At 35.8% G+C, this 19,900-nt stretch overlaps 1 protein-coding gene across 1 annotated transcript in view; it reads right to left on the bottom strand.

The window, feature by feature from the left end:
- PIK3C3 (phosphatidylinositol 3-kinase catalytic subunit type 3) overlaps positions 1-19,900 on the bottom strand; it is a 182,497-nt gene that overhangs the window by 139,088 nt on the left and 23,509 nt on the right. Inside the window, exons 5-9 of the mRNA XM_043978483.1 lie at positions 17,791-17,877; positions 15,100-15,195; positions 12,451-12,522; positions 9,702-9,806; positions 7,263-7,355 (exon numbers count right to left, since the gene is read on the bottom strand). Of these exons, the coding sequence (XP_043834418.1) occupies positions 7,263-7,355; positions 9,702-9,806; positions 12,451-12,522; positions 15,100-15,195; positions 17,791-17,877 (453 nt within the window). The remainder of the gene's footprint in view (positions 1-7,262; positions 7,356-9,701; positions 9,807-12,450; positions 12,523-15,099; positions 15,196-17,790; positions 17,878-19,900) is intronic.

Here is a 19,900-nt window from a genome sequence, read left to right on the forward strand (position 1 = left end):
AGAATTCCAGGTCTTCCAAATCTTCTCATAAAGATAATACAGTGATTGCATCAAACCCCAGAGTAATACAAGATGATCTCAATGAAATCAGTGCCACTCAAAAGATGAAAATTTATCTATAAAAAAGCTAAATCAAGGATGAATGCCTCCTGCCTAGTCTATGACAAAGCAGGAAAGGCAGAGCATTGAGTTAGTCCCTTAATATATTTCTACAGACATGTAGCATAGACTCTCAAAAAACTTGGCTAGGACTGAATAAGGAGGAAGAAGACAGGCTCAGTTGTATTTGGTAAAGCATCCAATTCTTTTAACAGTCCCAAACTATTACAATCATAAAAATCACCAATGTTAACACTTTTCCCCCATGATATTTTATATGGCTATGAATTATGGAATATCACAATCTCAAAACAATTTGAATTACAGGTTGCCCAATGGACAACACATGGTGGGTATAAAGGGTTGCAATACATTACCTATCATGATTATGTCACCTAGGAAATAATATGACTAGAAAAGGCGAAATTTATGTATTAAGAGCAAAAGTTAACAGCCTGAGTGATGATCTGGATGGTATTCCTGTTAAGTTAAAACACCTAAAAGATAGGTTCTGGTTTAGACTCTCTATTAAGGCTTTATGGGTAACATTGATCAGGTAACGAATAAACAAGTTAAGATACATGAATGAAATGGAAAATAATTATTCCATAAGAAACAACGAATATTATGACAACAGAAAAGAAATCCTTTCCAGGCTGCACTCCTGATTTTCCCAGACTTTCACTACAAAGCTACAGAAAACTTCTACACTGTGGAAGCATATTCTCTACCTGGATTTTATCTGCCTCTATGGCCCCTCCCTCTGATTGGCTGGTTCTTTTATTTTAAGGACGATGACCAGGACAGCCAGGCCTTAAAACGTCTCTTGGCTGTACTGCTAACTTTGCTGGAGTTTCTCTACAATGCTGCCATGCTAGGTGCCTTTATCTCTTCTCTCTCTCCTATTTCAGCTACCTTTTATGTATTGTCTTACCTTATTAGAATGTAAGTTCTGGGGGCAGTTAGGTGGCACAGTGGATAAAGCACTGGCCCTGGATTCAGTACCTGAGTTCAAATTTGACCTCAGACACTTGACATTTACTAGCTCTGTGACCCTAGGCAAGTCACTTACCCCTCATCTCCCCCCAAAAATAAATAAACAAACAAACAAATAAATATAAATTAATGAAAGAAAGAAACATTTTTCTTTCTCTTTGTATTTGTATTCCCAGTGCCTACTAAGACAGTGCGTGGAACATAGTAAGTGCTTAATAAATACTTGTTGACCTTACTTTGCATGAGTAAAAACAACCAGGAAAACAATATAAACAATGACTGCAAATGAAATGAATGATAAAAAAAAAAACACCAAAAAACAATTAAAACTGAATCCTAAGAAATTATAAGGACCAAGCTTGGCTCCAAGAGATATGAGAAGATACCTACTCCCACTTTTTGGCAGAGATGTATCTTTTTGTTCAATCATTTCAGTAGTGTCCAACTCTTCGTGACCCCATTTGGGGTTTTCTTGGTAAAAATACTAGAGGAAGGGGTGGCTAGGTGGCGCAGTGGATAAAGCACTGGCCCTGGATTCAGGAGTTCCTGAGTTCAAATCCGGCCTCAGACACTTGACACTTACTAGCTGTGTGACCCTGGGAAAGTCACTTAACCCCATTGCCCCGTAAAAAAAAAAAAAATACTAGAGGAGTTTGCCCTTTCCTTCTCCAGCTCATTTTAAAGATGAGGAAACTAAGGCAACCAGTTGCTGAGGGTAACACAGCTAGTAAATGTCTGAGGCCATAGCTGAACTCAGGTCTTCCTGACTCCAGGTCCAGTGCTCCATCCACTGTGCCACCTAGCTGCCCTAGATGTGGAATATTGCTTGTAATGTGAGAATTTTATTTAGTATGTTGTCTAGTTTTGCTGAACTCTTTTTTCCTCTCCTTTTTTTTCTTCTTTGTAGTAATAGATGACTTCCTAGTAGAACATGGGAGTAGGTGATAAAAAACAAAACAAAACACAGCAATACAATTTGATTTTCACAAGATTCATGAGGAGGAATGGAAATGTATCAAGTGGAATGAAAAAGCATTTGGTGGGCTGTGATCTGAGTGACCACACTGAAAAGATCACAGATCCTCTGATGTATTCTAAGTAATGTTAGTTGTTCTGCAAAAATCATAGTTTTCTGCTATTTCTTGACCATAATATATATAACAAAACTATTGTCAATCTAGAAAATAACTGAAAGCACTTCATAGATATTATACCAATGCTCCTTTCAACAGTCTTACTTCTCTTGTTGGAAGTTGGCAGTTCCCCAAAAAAATTTTTATGGGAAAACTAGTCCCAGTAGTGGAGTAACCAATATGTTATGAGAGTATATGCAAAAAACCATGATCTTCTGTTATTTTGTATTCAAGAAATCAGATTACCTTAAAAAAACAAACAAAAAAAGCCCACCCACACCCACCCCCACACACAGAGACCTAAAGCTTGATAGAAAACTACTGGGGGGGGGGGGGAAGAAATGCAGAGATAAGATGGCTCACCTGAACTCTCCCCCAAAACCCTCCAAATACCTTGAAATAATGGTGTAAGACAATTCCTGGAGCAACAGAACACCCAAAAGGACATGGTGAAATAATTTTCCAGCCAAAGACAACTTAGAAGGTCAGCAAAAAAGGTCTGTTGTACCAGGGTGAGTGTGCAGTCCAGTGCAGGCTGTGCCAGCACAGGAGCAGGCCCCAACAAACCAGAAACAGGCCTGGGGAAGCACTGAATCAGCAGGAGTAGTAACTGCTTCTCGAACTCTCAGCCCAGGGAACAATTCAGAACTCTGCCCAAAGGGCCATAAGACCATGCATACTCTTTGACTTAGGTCTGTATAAGAAAAGAGATTAAAAAACAAAAGAGAAAAGGATCTACAGGTACAAAAATATTTATATAACAACTCTTTTCTGGTGGCAAAGAACTGGAAAATGAAAAGTTGCCCATCAATTGGGGAATGGCCAAATAGATTGTGATATTTGTATGTGATTATGATGGAATAATACTATTGTACTATAAGAAATGATGAGCAAGATGCTATCAGAAAGACCTGAAAGACTTACATAAGCTGATGCAAAGTAAAATGTACTGTGTACAAAGTAACAGCAATACTGTTAGATGATCAGCTGTGAATGACTTAACTATTCTCAGCAATACAATGATCCAAGACAACTGAGGGATTTATGATGAAAAAATGCTATGCATCCCTAGAGAAAGAAGTGATGATATCTGAATACAGATTGAAGCATCATGGGTTTTTTTTTTTAATTATTCTTGAGGGGTTTTTTGTGTTTTCTTTCAAAACATGACTAATATGAACACGTTTTGCATGACTACACATGTATAACCTATATCAAATTGCTTGCCTTCTCAAAGAGGGTGGAGGGAGAAAATTTGGAACTCAAAAGTTTTACAAATGGATGTTAAAATTTGTTTTTACATGTAACTGGGGAAAAATACAATATAAAATAAGAGAATGAAGGATGAACAACGGGAAGGGAAGGGAAGAGAAGGGGAGAGGAGGGGAGTGGGAGAGGGAGGGGAAGGAAACAAAACAAAACAAAACAAAACAAAACTACTACTACTGAAAAATAAATCAATACCAGTTTGTTTTCCAAACTAACCTCTCTCCCAAGAAATCCTAGGCTGGCTTTTTTTTTTTCTCCCTAAAATAAACTATTTTGCTTCAGTGGCTGAACACTAGATGTCCTAAATCACACGTTTCTAAGAACCTGGAACTGCAGAAAAGAGAACAAGAAATAAGGGTGTGAGGAAGGAGGCAAATGGGGAAAAGAGACAGGGAGAGGGAGAAGAGGGAAAAGGCGGTGTGGGGGGGGAAGAGTGTGGGGAGGGAGGTAGAGAGAAAAGGAGGAAAAGAGGGAGAGGAAATGGGGGGAGAGAGGGGAGGTATGGGGAGGTGAGAGAATATGACAGGAGAGAATGTTTTTTTTTTTTTTAAAGCCTCATTTTAAACGATCAAAGCATAAAAATGTGGCTGTATAAATAATTCTTCTGGACATTTCAAGGCCAATGTTTATTTAGCTTACTCAGAAGGGTTTCTAGAGTATTAGGAAATATAGTTTGCCCTGCACTAGTCATCATAAGAATCTTGTAATATGTACTGAGACTTGATGTTTCATTGCCCACCTTTCCAAAATGTGAAAGCAACTGGTTAAACGAAACATATAACACACTTTCTATCACTTGAACATTTTATTTCTCACATTTCTGGGTGTAATTGAATTTCAGCAAGAAGTGACTACTTGTTTAAACAAACACTTCTTTTACGAGACTTTCTGCATGTGGCAGTTCTGTCCTGTAAATCTGTTCTGAGTTCTTGAGTCTGTACATTCTAGCTGGCTTAATTCAATATCTTGTAGTTCTATTTGGATTAGATTATAATTGCATTCAATACATTATTTCTTGAAACCTAGCTTATATGAAACTCTGTGACCAAGGTCATTGTTTTGATAAAACATTTCCAAGTCCTTTGGATATAAGATTCTGACTACAGACTTCAAACCTCTCCAGAAATTCGTCTCAACAACACCATTCATTTCAGTAAGCCTATTTTTCTTGCTGATTTCTTTGCTTCCTCACCCCCTTCTAGTACATTATAAATTGTCTCATTCCTGGTGCAGTGATATGAGATGGATAAAAGGTATGTTGACAGAAATCTATGCCGAATACTTGGCCATCCAGATAAGAGGTGCATATCCTGAGTTTTCATTACACATCAATCCCTCTTTCTTCTAGAGAGTTTCTACACAAACACTATCAAAAAAGGGAGCAGGACCATATCTGAAAGTCCTCATGCCTAATCTGCCAATTATAAAATTATTCTTCCCTTGAAGTTAAAAACAAAGCCTTAATTAAGGAAAGCATCAAGGACTAGACGAAGGCCTAAAATACAAACCTAAACAGAATGGGCCTGGGATAGAAGTGAGAGGGATCTATAAATATTTTTGCTAAAACCACTCATTCTAAGCCCGAGTGTATTTCAGCTCAAATACCTCTCATTTTAATTCCTGGATTCTACTCAAGTCTCTCACATTTTGCCTCTTGAAATGAAGAGCATTGGGACCTAAGCAGCAGACATTAGTGAGGCCCCAAGTGCCAGCACCCAATGTGGCACCTGTGCCCTATAAATTTTAAAAGAACTAACTTCTACCATTCACAGGACTACTGGAGTTTGGAGCTCCCCCCCCCAATGGAACTACATCCTCTTTACTTAGCAAAACAAGCAACCAAAGTGGGTGCCTTGCATAATCACTTCTTAAACCTGCCAGACCCAATCCTATAATCAGAAAGATTAATCCAAGAATAAAAGGAGACCAAAGGGATTGGAACTAGTTAAAAGGCTATTATAATAGTTTAAGCAAAATGTCATTATTTAACATAATTGCAGTGAAATGGAAACAAGGGAAAAACAGGAAAGGAAGGAAGAAAGATGAATAAATAGAACTGGCCACAAATTAAAGATGATTTTCGTCAGACAACAAAAATTTAATTAAGCGCCTACTATATACCAGACATTGTGATAAGCTTTGGGGATGCAGGAAAAAAAAAGGCAAAAGACAATCCTTGCTCTTGCGGTGCTCAGAATGTTATGTGAGAGACAAAATGAAAGTAACTATATAAAAACAAGCTATATGCAGGATAAATCAGGAATACTCAACAGCGGTAGGCACTGGAATTAAGAGGAATCAAGAAAAGCTTCCTGTAGAAGGTGAAATTTTAACAGACATAAAAGAAGACAGGGAAGAGGAGGCAGAGATAAACAGGGAGAGCATTCAAGGCATGGGGGACAGTCAATGAAAATACCTAAGTCTAGAAATGAAGTATCTTATTCAAGGAATAGCAAGAAGGGGAGTGTCACTGGATGAAAGAGTATTTTGGTAGTAGGAGGGTGAAGGGGAAGAACTGTGTAAGGTTTAAGAAGCCTGAAATCTTGGGAGCTGTTAATGAAGAGAGCTATGTTATAAAGGGTCTTGAACAACAAATGGAGGATTTTATATTTGATGCTGTAGGTCAGAGCCCCTGGAGTGTATTAAGTAGGGGAGGGTAACATGGTCAGACCTGCACTTAAGAAAATCATTTTGATAGCAGTGTGGAAAATAGATTGTAGTGGACAGAGACTTGTGGCAGACCAACCAAAGCCTACTGAAAGAGTCCAGGCACAAGGTGATGAGGGCCTGCACAAGGACAGTGGCAGTATCAGAGGAAAAAAGGGAACATATTCAAAAGAAGGTACAAAGGTGAAATTGAACTGTGTGACCCTGGTCAAGTCACTTAACCCCAATTCCCTCACCCAAAAAAAAAAAGTGAAACTGACAGGTCAGATATTGGGGAAGAGAGTGAGGAGTCAAAGATGACACCTAGGTTGTGAGTCTGGGGGAATGGAAAGATGGCAAATGCCCTTGACAAAGACAGGAAAGTTTGGAGGGGGGTAGGGTTTGAGGAAAAAAAAATGAGTTCACTTTTGAACATGCTGAGTTTAAGATGTCTAGAGGTCAGCCATTTAGAGATGTCTATATCAGGTGGAGATGTGAGACTGGGGGTCAGCAGGGAAGTCAGGACTGGATAAGCATATTTGAGAATCATCAGCATAGAGATGATAATTGAATCTATTAGAATAGATAAGATCACCAAGTAAAAACTACAAAGGGAAAAGAGAAGAGGACCCAATTTCAAGGTTTAGGATCTGGGTGACAGAGAGAATACTAACATAAGGAGAAATAGCTAGTAGGCATGTGAAGTGGATACAGTTAGTACAATTTATTAGTACAAATAATTTATTCAGCCCTTTCTTTAAAATCTTTCTTAAAAGCCCAGCTCTTAATTACTGGTACTTAACTTTATATTAAGTATAACTGTAATACAACTCAATAGTTAGTATACTGAATTTTGATTTTACCTTATATGAAACCGTGTTCCACAGAAGTTTTGTTTGTTTGAATATTTATTTGTTTGTTTTTGCAGGGCAATGAGGGCCGTGACTTGCCCAGGGTCACACAGCTAATGTCAAGTGTCTTATGCCAGATTTGAACTCATTTTCTCCTGAATGCTGGTCAGGTGGCTTTATCCACTGTGCCACCTAGCTGCCCAACTCCACAGATGTTTTAACAATTTTTATATTACTTGGTACAGAAACAAATAGACATGAAGCTTACCTTTTCTTGATTAGTAAGGTAGTATCTAAACTTCCAAACGAGATCTTGTTCTTCATACGTAAGCTGCTTTGTTGGTGGATAACTTACTATGATCTATTAAAAATAACAATTTATTTTATTTGTTAAAAGCTGGATTTCAGATTTTTTTAACTTAATGATAAACTCTTTGAATGAATACCTCCCAAAATAGGGAAGATGTATTAGCAACTAAGCTTCAAATCTGTACCTCACATTTAAGAGAATCAGAGATTAATATAGAGCTAGAAGGAACAACAGAGATTATTTAGTTCAACCTCATTTTACAAATCAGTAAATTAAAGCCTAAAGAGGTGAAATGACTAACCTGGGTAATAGAGGCAGGATTTAAACCTGATCCCACAGACCCTAGACCAGTAGTAATTTAACTATATCAAAATGTCTCTTTGGTTTCACAAAGTTAATGTGTAAGATAAACAAGTACAGCTGGGAAACAATTTTTATGGCCAGTACCTCTGATAAAGGCCTCATTTCTAAAATATATAGGGAACTAAATCAAATTTATATGAGTCCAAGTCATTCCCCAATTGAGAAATGGTCAAAGGATATGAACAGGCAGTTTTCTGATGAAGAAATCAAAGCTATCTATTGCCATATGAAAAAATGCTCTAAATCACTATTGATTAGAGAGATGCAAATTAAAACAACTCTAAGGTACCACCTGACACCTATCAGATTGGCTAATATGACAAAAAAGGAAAATAATAAATGTTGGAGAAGCTGTGGAAAAACTGGAACACTAATGCATTGTTGGTGGAGCTGTGAACTGATCCAACCATTCTGGAGAGGAATTTGGAATTATGTCCAAAGGGCTATAAGGCTGTGCATACCCTTTGACCCAGCAATACCACTCTTGGGTCTTTTTCCCAAAGAGATCAAAAAAAAAAGGGAAAAGGACCCACATGTACAAAAATATTTATAGCTGCTCTTTTTGTGGTGGCAAGGAATTGGAAATTGAGGAGATGTCCATTGTAACGATTGGAATGACGGCACCTGCTGGATACTTACTGTAGAAGAGTTCTGCCCATGAAGCGAAGGTCTTTGAGGGCAAGACCAGGAGTCTTTTCTTTGGGAGGAAGTGACGCGGACTAGTGGGAGGAGGAAGGAAGAGACTGGCGCTGACTCTGGGGCTTTTTCCTGAGGACGCTGGCGGAGAAGGGAGCTAGAAATGTGCTCTCCCTTTAATAGACAGGAATCTAGGCCTTTCTCTCTCTTTACCAAATTCTTATTCTCCTTAATAAATGCTTAAAAGTCTAACTCTTGCTAAAGCTTATAATTTATTGGCGACCACTCATTAGATATTTTAGACAGACTAGCTAGAATTTTAACCCTTAACACCATCAATTGGGGAATGGCTGAATAAGTTGTGGTATATGAATGTAATGGAATTCTATTGCGCTGTAAGAAACGATGTGGAGTTCAGAGAAACCTGGAAGGACTTGCATCAACTGATGATGAGTGAGATGAGCAGAACCAAAAGAACATTATACACAGTATCATCAACACTATGTGTTGATCAACTGTGATAGACTAGATTCTTCTCACCAATCCAACGGAACAAGAATGTTCCAAAGGACTCATGATGGAAAAGGCTCTCCAAGTCCAGGGAAGAAAAAAAGGAACTGTGGAATATGGATGCTGATTGGACCATACTATTTCCTTTGTTTTTGATGCTGCTGGTTTTCTGATTTGAGGTTTTTCCTTTGTGCTCTGATCCTTCTTGTATAACATGACTAATGCAGAAATATGTTTAATGTTATTATGTGTATATAACAATATATAACCTATATCAGATTACCTGCTGTCTAGAGGAGGGTGGGAGGGAGGGTAGAGAGGGAGAAAAACTGGAAATTGGAAATCTTATATAAACAAATGTTGAAAACTATTTCTACATGTAACTGGAAAATAATAAAAGACTTTTATTTAAAAATCAATTAATTAATTAAAAAAAAAAAGATAAACAGTACAGGTAGCCCCTGATTTCTGCTGCTTGGAATATATGCCACTACTCTGGTCATTAGAGGCTATCAATCCATTCATTCAACAGATTACATATGCATGCTTCAGAATGATCCACAGAAAAAAAAAGGGCCTATTTTTTCATAATGAGGCAAAATATTCAGTAATATTTTTCAGTATAAGAGAAAGAACAAACTATAGGCTCCATCTTCATGGACATTCAATTCAATGGACCTTCAAAAATGATCTAGGAGGCAGAGAAAAAAATAAAAGAAAAACTAAAAAAGTTTAAGTAGGCTATGATACTAAAATTACAATTAACATGAGAAATTGTAAAGAATCACTTTCATTTCTTAGATTCTCTGTAAAAAGTTCATATATTTATAACAAGAGTTATAAAATGGTAAGAAAAATAAGAACCTAAGAAAATCAACATTAACTTACATTTAGCTGATCTCTAGTGGCAGCATTAGGTTTGAGATCATGGTCAGATGGTCCACTTCTTAAACTTCGGGCAAGCTTGTGATGTTTGCTTTCAACTAAATTCTCCTACGAATAAATTTAAATTATTATTAAGAATGTATAAATTCTAATAACCAAGTTGTAAAGAGAATAGCAACAGTTTATCAAGAGTATGACAATTATAGAGGAATACAGTATTTTACATTAGATACTCCTTTACTCTTTAAGGTACTCATTAAATATGTATTATATCAACTTGAAAATAGGGAAAACTGAGGATGAAAATAATAATATAGCTAAAAGGAAACTTAAAGATCATCCAGTCTTGGGGGCAGCTAGGTGGCGCAGTGGATAGAGCACTGGCCCTGGAGTCAGGAGTACCTGACTTCAAATCTGGCCTCAGACACTTAACATTTACTAGCTGTGTGACCCTGGGCAAGTCACTTAACCCCAATTGCCTCACTTAAAAAAAAAAAAAAAGATCATCCAGTCTAAACATATTTTACAGATGAGAGACCTGAAGTTAAAGGAGATTAAATTACCTAGCCAAATTCACATGGCTAATAAACAGATCTGGGATTTGAACCAATGTTTCCTCTTATCCCAAAGACAATGGAGAGAACAAACCTCCACACGACGGTCAGATTTACAGTGGCACAGAATTTTATAACTGAAGGGACTTCAGGGTTCATCTAGTCCAAACAATACACAAAAAAAATTCCCCCCTATAACAAACCCAATTCAGCTTCTGCCTGAAGACCTCCAAGGAGGCGGAAGCCACTACTTCTCAAAGCAGTTCATTTCTCTTTTAGACAGCTCTAACTAATAAGAAAGTTTTCCTGATATTGAGGCTAAATTACAAATTTGGGCTTTTTGTAATTTCTACCTGCTGGTCCAAGTACTGCCCTCTGGGGAAATAAAACAATTCTAGTCCTTCCTCCACATAACAGCCTTTCAAATATTTGAATGAGTCAGTCAACAAGCACTTATTAAGCACCTAATATGTGCCAAGCACTATGATAAGTTCTGGATGTACAAAGATTAGTAAAAAAACAAAACAAAACAAAACAAAAAACAGTCCTCGCCCTCAAGAAGCTTGCAGTCCAGTGAGGCCTCAAAACTACAATGAGGCATCAGAATATAACTTTGTGTGAGTATTTCTCTAGTCAATGACTTTCATTATCAATGATAAGAAGTATATTTCTAGCCTAAGAAACCAAGAGTTCAAACACTCGTTCTTGTTCTCAATATACCCATATATATTGCCTCTTATTTTAAATGATTCAATTCCTGAAACACCCATAATTGTAATCACCTGCTGGAAGATTTATTTCTCTGTTAATCCACTGACCTTTATTATGAACTGAATTAACATTCAAAAATGTTAGTGCTATTAGAGCTTAAAAGTACATCAAGACTCTTGGGACAGTGTTTTAAAAATCCAAAAGGAAATCACTAAAAATATCCAACAGGAGATATTCTCTAAGGTGGGAAGAGTGGAGGATAAACAACACATACTTCTAATTCAAAAACTGATAGTAACTTAATGTGAAGACCTAACTGCTACTTTGGAAACATGACAGAAAATATCAAAAGGACAGACACGGAGACACACACACACACACACACACACACACACACACACACACAGAGTGAAACTGCATTGTCTAGCACAGTTATGAAAGAGGCTGCACATAAGTAAATTATAGTTTTCCCCTTTAAATGTCAGATCTTATTTTCTTTTAAACATTTTGGATAGCAATTTTTCTAATATAGATTACACACTTCCCTGCCTCCCTAAGCAGAGTATACTGAATATAATTTAACCTTTTTTTTTTGATGACTCAGGGTCATTATTATGAACATCAATTATTGTACTGTGCTGTAATACAGTTATACCCAGAGGGGCTATTGAAATATATTGGGTAGTTTGCTTCTACATTAAATGGCCCCAAGAGGGTTATTCTTTTTTAGTTCATGTCTGCTTTTTATAGTTTTGGGGGCTTTTTTTTTTTTGGTCTTCAATATTACTGTCAAGTTGTCAGTTGTGATTTCTTGCTCCTGCAAATGTGCCTGCCTATAGCTGTCCCGCCTACTCCTTTATAATTTGCTGCTTATAAGCAAACCAGCTCTGAATAAGGGCCTGTCCTATGACAAAAGTATATGAGGTTTAGTGTATGGACTTTGTGATATCTGTATGTTGGCTGCTGCTAAGAGACTTTTTTCCCTCCTTAGAATCAGAGAGACTTAGAATTGACAGGATTCTCTAAAACCATCTAATTCTCCATCCAAAGCAAGAATCCTCTCTAAAATATTTGTAACTGATCCAAACCTCTGAATAAAATTTCTAACAGGCAGTTTTACTACCTTATGAAGAAGCTCATTTCATCCCTGGAAGACTCTAATTTCTAGTCAATTTTCCTTCTGTAGAGTGAAAATCTTCTACATGTTGGTTTGCTTCTCCTGGACTGGATTGAATTCTGCTCTTAACACTATAAAGAATAAAGTCAATTCCTATTTCTTACGGCCCTTCAAATATTTGAAAAGAGATTATAGGTCCCAGTTAAGTTTCTCTTATCCTCCCTAGTTTCTTTAATCATTTGAGCATTCTAATATAGTTGAGTTTTCCAGCTAAGTGGACTCAAGGTAAGAGTGATATAGCTATATATTTTGAAAACAGCATAAGGAAAAAAAGGATATTCCTTGGAAATATAGCTGCATTGTAACTCACCATAGACATCTGGGGGTCGGGCACTTTCACTATATCAAAACTCGTTAAAATTGGGGATGACTCATCACCATCCTAGATGCCAAAGGAAGGAGAAAGAAAATACAAAAATGAAGAAAAGAAAAAAAACAACAACAGAACTTTAAAATGTTGTAGAAATAGTAAAAAACAATAAATGGGTTTTGGCCCAATTATGTCATTATATTTCTTGTTGATGACAATGAAAATTCCTATATTCCAATAAGAAGCCTTATAAGAAAAAGATCCAATATATTTCTTACTCCCCCTTTGGGGGGCACAGGAACATGGTAATGATTTAAGGAAAAATCAAAGCCTCTGAATGAAAATGTGTAACAGATTTTAGAGATTTGAGAATCATAAACAATGGTTTTTATTTCTGAAAGTTTCATAAAGACAAAAAGGACTATTAAAAAAGAAAGAGAAACACATGATGACTATGAGATATTTAAAAGGAAGAACTATAATTTAAATGATATACTAGTTTCATTATATTTATCTGCAGAAATCACCAAGTAAATATGGTGAGTTCAAGGAATGGGAAAAAGAAAGTGGGACACCACATAAGGATCATTTGAGGAGTAAGGCTTTCTTACAGGGTGGCTGATTTCACATTGTTCCCAATGGACACACAGTTCAAGTTTCAGGAGCATTACTCCTCAGGGTAACAGTAGCTCAGGAGCATGTAAATCTTAATAATAAGAATTTATGAATTAATTCTGAAGAAAAATATTATCTTTAACACACAATACTCTTTGCTTTTTAATCCTCAAGACCATGCAGGTAATGCCACATAATAAACACTATGTCCACATAAAGGATCAATGGTATTAAGATCAGAGTCATTTGTGAACAATTCTGAAGTTTGTGCCAAGCTATTAAGATTAAGTTTCCAAACACTGATATATTTTAAAGTAAACAGCCTGCAATAAAATCGGGAAAAGCTGAAAAAGAGAACTATTCTAGTTTAACTTCACTACAGTAATTGAGTCTTACAGAAAGCCACAAATTCTTGTAGCCATTGTTTAACAGGTTGGTTTTCAGTCACAACATAAGAAAACACATTTATCAACCCAACTGTGACAAGTAATCTTCACTTAGACTATCTGTCACAAAAGACAGGTGACAAGAAAGTCTATTTCCATTAGATTCAATACACTGGACCAGCAATCTTTACACTAAGTGGAAGTATGACAGGTTGGGTAGACAGCCACTAATTTATGAACAATTTTTCAGGGAGTAGGAGAAAGGGGTCAAGAACTTGTTGAAGTACGCTTTCAAAAAAAAAAAAACCCCGAAACTCTAGAAATTCTATTAACTTATTCTTTATCTATCTATTATCAATTATTAAATTATTTTAAGGAAATGTAAAACTTTACCCCTGTTTCTCCATATATGTGTTAGCATATTATTCTCATTATCTTTGCTTGGACTGCAAGCCCAATGAGAACAAGAAATTTATTTTTCAACTCTAATTTATATAGAGTATAAAAAGTACATGGGGGCAGCTAGGTGGCGCAGTGGATAAAGCACCGGCCTGGGATTCAGGAGGACCTGAGTTCAAATCTGGCCTCAGACACTTGACACTTACTAGCTGTGTGACCCTGGGCAAGTCACTTAACCCTCACTGCCCCACCAAAAAAAAAAGTACATAGGTACGTAACATTATTATGTAATGCTGATAAGTTAGTTTCTTCTTAATATTTTACTCTTTGGTAAAGAATTTGTTTATTAAAACATTAATCATTAACCACTCTATCTTATTTTATCGCAAGTGTCATTTACAAAAGGATTCAAAGGGGTCCATTACTCAGAATCTTTAAGTTAAAAGCAGAAACACACAATACTAAAATAAACCACAAAACAGAAGGAAGAGAAAAACAAAAAGTATGATTTTATTTTAAATCACCAAAAATGGTCATGAGCTAGAAACAACAACACCCTCCTGGATTTACGTCACAAACATCTATTAAAGAATTTGGAAAAGAACACTATCATTCATAACAGCTTAAATAAAAATATTAAAACATACAGTTAAGTTATTATTTCTAACACAGAATACATTGCAATGTTTTCTGCATTTTTTTCATAACTGTAGCAATACAATATTAACACTATGTTAGCTATTTCAAAAGTTTGGACACATTTCCATAGAGATACAGATTTTGTATAGTACATAAAGCTGTATCAATAAAACTCACTAAAAAGTGAAGAAAAATATTTTCCATATCAGAAAGAAATAAAATTATAAATAGCTCCTTATTATCATTAAAATTTTCCATTAAAAAAACTATGTATTGTTCTTTATAATTTTACTTACTCATTAGTATTAAATTTTATGACTATTACTGATGTCCTCCTTGTCAATTTGAAGAACAATAAATCAAAAAGTTTTAATCACTTGCATTCTTATTGAATTCTGTAATCTAGAACTGCATTACATGAATGATTGGCTTTTGTAATCTTGTTGTAGCTATACTATTTGATTTGTATGTACATAAACAGCTGTTGCTGACAGCTGTCTGCTGCTATCTTGCAACCAAATAATTCATCTCAGCAGGAATGTCAGTAATTTTTTTAATGCTTTCCCCCTATCTGATTTAAAGAGGCCATAAATAGGTCTTAGGCACATACCTTCTCATAGTAAACTATACCATATTCCTTATCTTCACATTTGACACATCGAAACTCAACCATTAGGTACATAAAATTAGAACTTCGTTTTTCACTCTGTAAAAAAAGAGAAATGATATAAAATAAAGGTTGATAGTTTTATAATTTGTATTAATATACAGTATGGATCAAGATATCCAGTTTTAAAAAAACTACTTCCTGATAAGATTACAATTTTTATTTATATTACCATAATCATCAAAACATCAAGTGTCTGTTTTTTAACAACTTCTTTCTCAAATCTCACTTTGGAGGTATTTTATATAAATACTGACACAGCAGACTTGTTTTTCCTATAATAAAAACCTCTTATGACTAGTCACTTAAAGCAAAGATATTTAACATTTCAATCACAGGGATAATTTCAAACGTGAAAATGAGTATTAGTTTAGGAAAGCCTACTGAGTTAAAGCTATTCATAAAATAGTATTTTTAGGTAAGCATCTTGAATAAAGAAAAATAAGAAAAAAGGAATTCCTAAATTCAGTGTTTAAAAACACATGTAGAGGGGCAGCTAGGTATTGCAGTGGATAAAGCACCGGCCCTGGATTCAGGAGGACCTGAGTTCAAATCCAGCCTCAGACACTTGACACTTACTAGCTGTGTGACCCTGGGCACTTAACCCTCATTGTCCCACAATGTCTCTAGTATAAAATACAAACTCTTCTACTTTACATTAAAGGCCTTAAGCTCCCTGACTCCAATTTGCTTTTCTATTCTTATAGTACATTAATCCGTCCCTACCACCTACCTAGAATGCATTCCCTTGTCACCTACTCCTCTTAGAAATCTTAGTTTCCTTCAAAACTCAGCTCAGGTGTAGCTTCCTCTGTGATGTCTTTCAATAATCCCCCAGTTACTAATGCTTTCTTATTCCTTTGTGTTTGCTTTGCATATACCCTGTATTTACTTATCTGTACCCTACCTGGTAAAATGTAAGCTTCCTGAGGGAACTATTTACATTTTCATCATTATATCCATATCCCAGGCATAGTACACGTGGTAGGCACCTACTATGATGAATTTTATTGTATCACATTGAGTTGAATTGTGTAGCCCAGAGTTTTCAAATATGTAGCCCAAGCACTGATGTGGCCCATAATATTCCTGAGTGAGCCTGAATCAGATTAAAAAGTAATTGAAGGGGCAGCTAGGTGGTGCAGTGGATAGAGCACCAGCCCTGGAGTCAGGAGTACCTGAGTTCAAATCCAGCCTCAGACACTTGACACTTACTAGCTGTGTGACCCTGGGCACTTAACCCTCATTGTCCCACAAAAAAAAAAAAATGTAGAAAACTGAAAACAAATAATTTTACAAATGGGAACAGTACTTAAGAAGAATGCAAACAGTAATCCCAATTTAGTTTTTATAAAAGGTCTATTGTTAATAAATTTTCAAAATGGTTAGCAAAGAGAATTCCCTATTCATAAATTCCAAATAAATAACATCTAAAACCAGTTACTTTAAAAAATTTAGAATAGTGACCTTGGAGTAAAACAGAGCACTGAATCTGTAAACAGAAAAAAAACTAACCTTTATAAAAGTTCATTGTAAGAAAAAGAGCACTTAGAGCCACTACCTTCTTTTTCCATGTGATGATCTAACTGCTCGGAGACTCTAAATTAAGTCTGCCTGTACCCTGTGGTGCTCATTATAGATTGGGCCATATTACAAAACTGATATTCCTCCCTCCTAATTTGATTAATATAATTGTTATTTCCATTCTCCAGACACAAAATGTTAGGCTTAACATCTGGTACATGGAGACACCATATTCAAAAGTAAATCAGTTAAAAAAAAAAAACCAACAACAACAAAAAAAACCTTTGAAAAGACCTGTACTAATTCCATCCTTTGATAAGACTTTTCCATTCCATTTCCATGTACACACAGTCAAGAACAAATGCCCAAGTTACTTTATAATAATCCAAGGATTGCTAGATTTCTGTAAAAAGTATAGAAAATGGAGATTGGTATCTCAGAGCCACCCTCTGTGCCATGCCTTTCTCCCCATCAGAAGTCCAAAGATTTCTTTCATGGTTTCCCTTCCCTTCCCTTCCCTTGCCCCTAAATAAACGACTATCTTATTCTAAAAAAAAAAGAAAACAGGCAGCATCTTATTTGAGCAGAAAGTATTCTAAAGTTGGATCAGTGTTTGAAAACAAAGATCACAAAGACAGAGAGACTAATTTCTCTGACAATGGTAATCTGAGTTTATTAAGAATGAAAACAAGTAAACAAGGTATAAATACTAAACTTTATAGACATCATTTCTGTGATGTAAGATACCTATGACATACCCTATAGCCTTCCAGGTTGTAAAGTCAACTAGAGAAGCCACAGGTGTCCTAAAAAAATTTCTAGGTACCAAATCCTAAAAGGACAACACAGGACATCCTCATGTATTCAGGATACCTAGCTACCCAAGACCCCCACACTATTATGAATGCCCCAATTTTTCATGAAAAGATGTGCAAATACAAAAAAAGTTATGTGTACATGTATGTATATGCACACATCGACATGTGTATACATGCATCTATATACATATAACCATATATATTTTAAATGTAAGTAATAAAGTTTAATTGGTTTTGCGATTTAAGATTTAATAAGTTACTTATTCATAAGAATATAAGGAGGATGACCCACCTCATTTATCATTTCTATTTCTCTAAATGTCAATCTGTCGAGCCAATCCACTTTTACCATATGACCCTGTCGATGAGCCTTGGTGAGCTATAAAAGAAAAAGAAAGCACTTTAAAAGAAATGTGATTTTTTTTAAATGAAGTATTTTTAAATGAAGATTCTTGGAGAAAATAAGCTTATACATTTTGGAAAGGAATTAGGAATTATGCAAATAAAGTAACTAAAACGTCCAGAGTATCTGGCTCATAGATTCCACTACTAGACATATATCTCAAGGAAGTCATTGATAAAGAGGAAAAAACTCATGCACCAGAATAGTTCTAGCAGTAGTTTTGGTGGTAGCAAAAAACTAGAAACAAAGCAGATGCCCACTGACTGAGGAATGACTAACAAACTGTGGTACACACATATAATGAAGTGTTACTGAGACTTAAGAAATAACAAATATGAATACAGAAAAATATGCAAAGACTTTAACAAACTGTTTCAAAGTGAGCAAATCTAAGAAAACAATATAATCAATGACTACAGTAATGAAAATTGTGAAGAACAGTAGCTACAAACAATGAATGTTGCCAAATTACAAGGAACAAGCATAGCCTCAAAGGAGATGAGAAGATACTTCCTCCCACTCCTCTGAAGATAAAGGAGATCAATGGCTGCTGAAAATTGCATTGGTTTTAAGAAGTTTTCAATGTATCAATCAGTTCTTCTGCGTGATTTTTTTTCTCTTCTTTCTCTTTTTTCTTTTATTTTTCTTTAAAGTTAATGTGCTTTATGGGAGCAGCTAGGTGGCGCAGTGAATAGAGCACTGGCCCTGGATTCAGTAGGATCTGAATTCAAATCTGGCCTCATACACTTGACACTAGCTGTGTGACCCTGGGCAAGTCACTTAACCCTCGTTGCCCCACAAACCCCCCAAAAAAACAAAAAACAAAACAAACAAAAAGTTAATGTGCTTTATATAATAGTTCTCTGAGAAGTAGGGAAGGAAAGGAACATAGAAAAATTTAGGGAATGCAAAAATAAAGGATATAAATAAAATTTTATGTAAAACCTTTGTAAATAAAAATCTATTTTAAGAAAAACCTTTATATCAAAGGCCCTCCACAATATGACCTTTTTTCCCCTCTTCACATACAAGCCATTCCAACTGGATTCCAATCAAACTGGATTAAGTCACTGCCCTGATCTTCCCAGCCAGAAGCATTTCCTTGTGCTGTTCCCCTGCAAGTTTACCTACTATGGAACTTATTATATTCTATCCTATACTAAAATTATGCATGTATTTATCTTACAACCCATAAGATACTATAAGTTCTCTAAGTAAAGGGATTATTTTACTCATCTCTATCATGCTTAACATGGTAACTTACATACAGGAGGCAATCAATAAATACTAAAATAAATTGAATCAAGAAAAGAACAATGGACCAGGGGTCAAGACTTATACTGCTGGCTTCACCAATGACTATGAGATTTTGAGGGCAAGTCACTTAACCTCTATCTGCATTAGTTTTCCAATAAGTAAAATGAATATAAAAATACTTCCCCTACTTCACAGAATTGTTGTGAAATTCAAATCAAACGAGATAAGGGAAACTTAAAATACTTACTTGAAAAACCTACCTCACTGACCTCACTGCACATGTTGCCAAGCTTGCCCAAGAGTTTGGATAAAGATGAAAACATTTTGTTTCATTCAAATTTGGAATAGGTCCTGGTCATCTCCAGGCCAGTCATCTTTCCATGAAAACTAAAGGCTACTACCAAATGTAAAACTCATGAAAGAATGTTGATATGTAATTTATTCCTGTCATGATAACTTGTATTTCTTTATAAGCTGAAATGTCAGTGACCTAGATCTTTCCAGACAGAAAATCTGCATTCTGTTAAACAGCAGGGTAATGGCACTACAATCTGTTTTGAAATTGGTTCTAAAGAAGTAATCCGCACTAGGGTGCCTATCCCAAGAAAGAGATAGGTCAAGAAAGTAGCAAATGCCTCATTCTTTTCTTTCTGGGCCCAGGGATTTATTTCTATGGAATTCACAAACAGTCATAATATAAAGCACTGAAGGGCAGCATACTGTCACAGAAATAATGGCATAA

This window comes from Dromiciops gliroides, chromosome 1, assembly GCF_019393635.1.
Source record: "Dromiciops gliroides isolate mDroGli1 chromosome 1, mDroGli1.pri, whole genome shotgun sequence".
Lineage (NCBI taxonomy): Eukaryota > Metazoa > Chordata > Mammalia > Microbiotheria > Microbiotheriidae > Dromiciops > Dromiciops gliroides.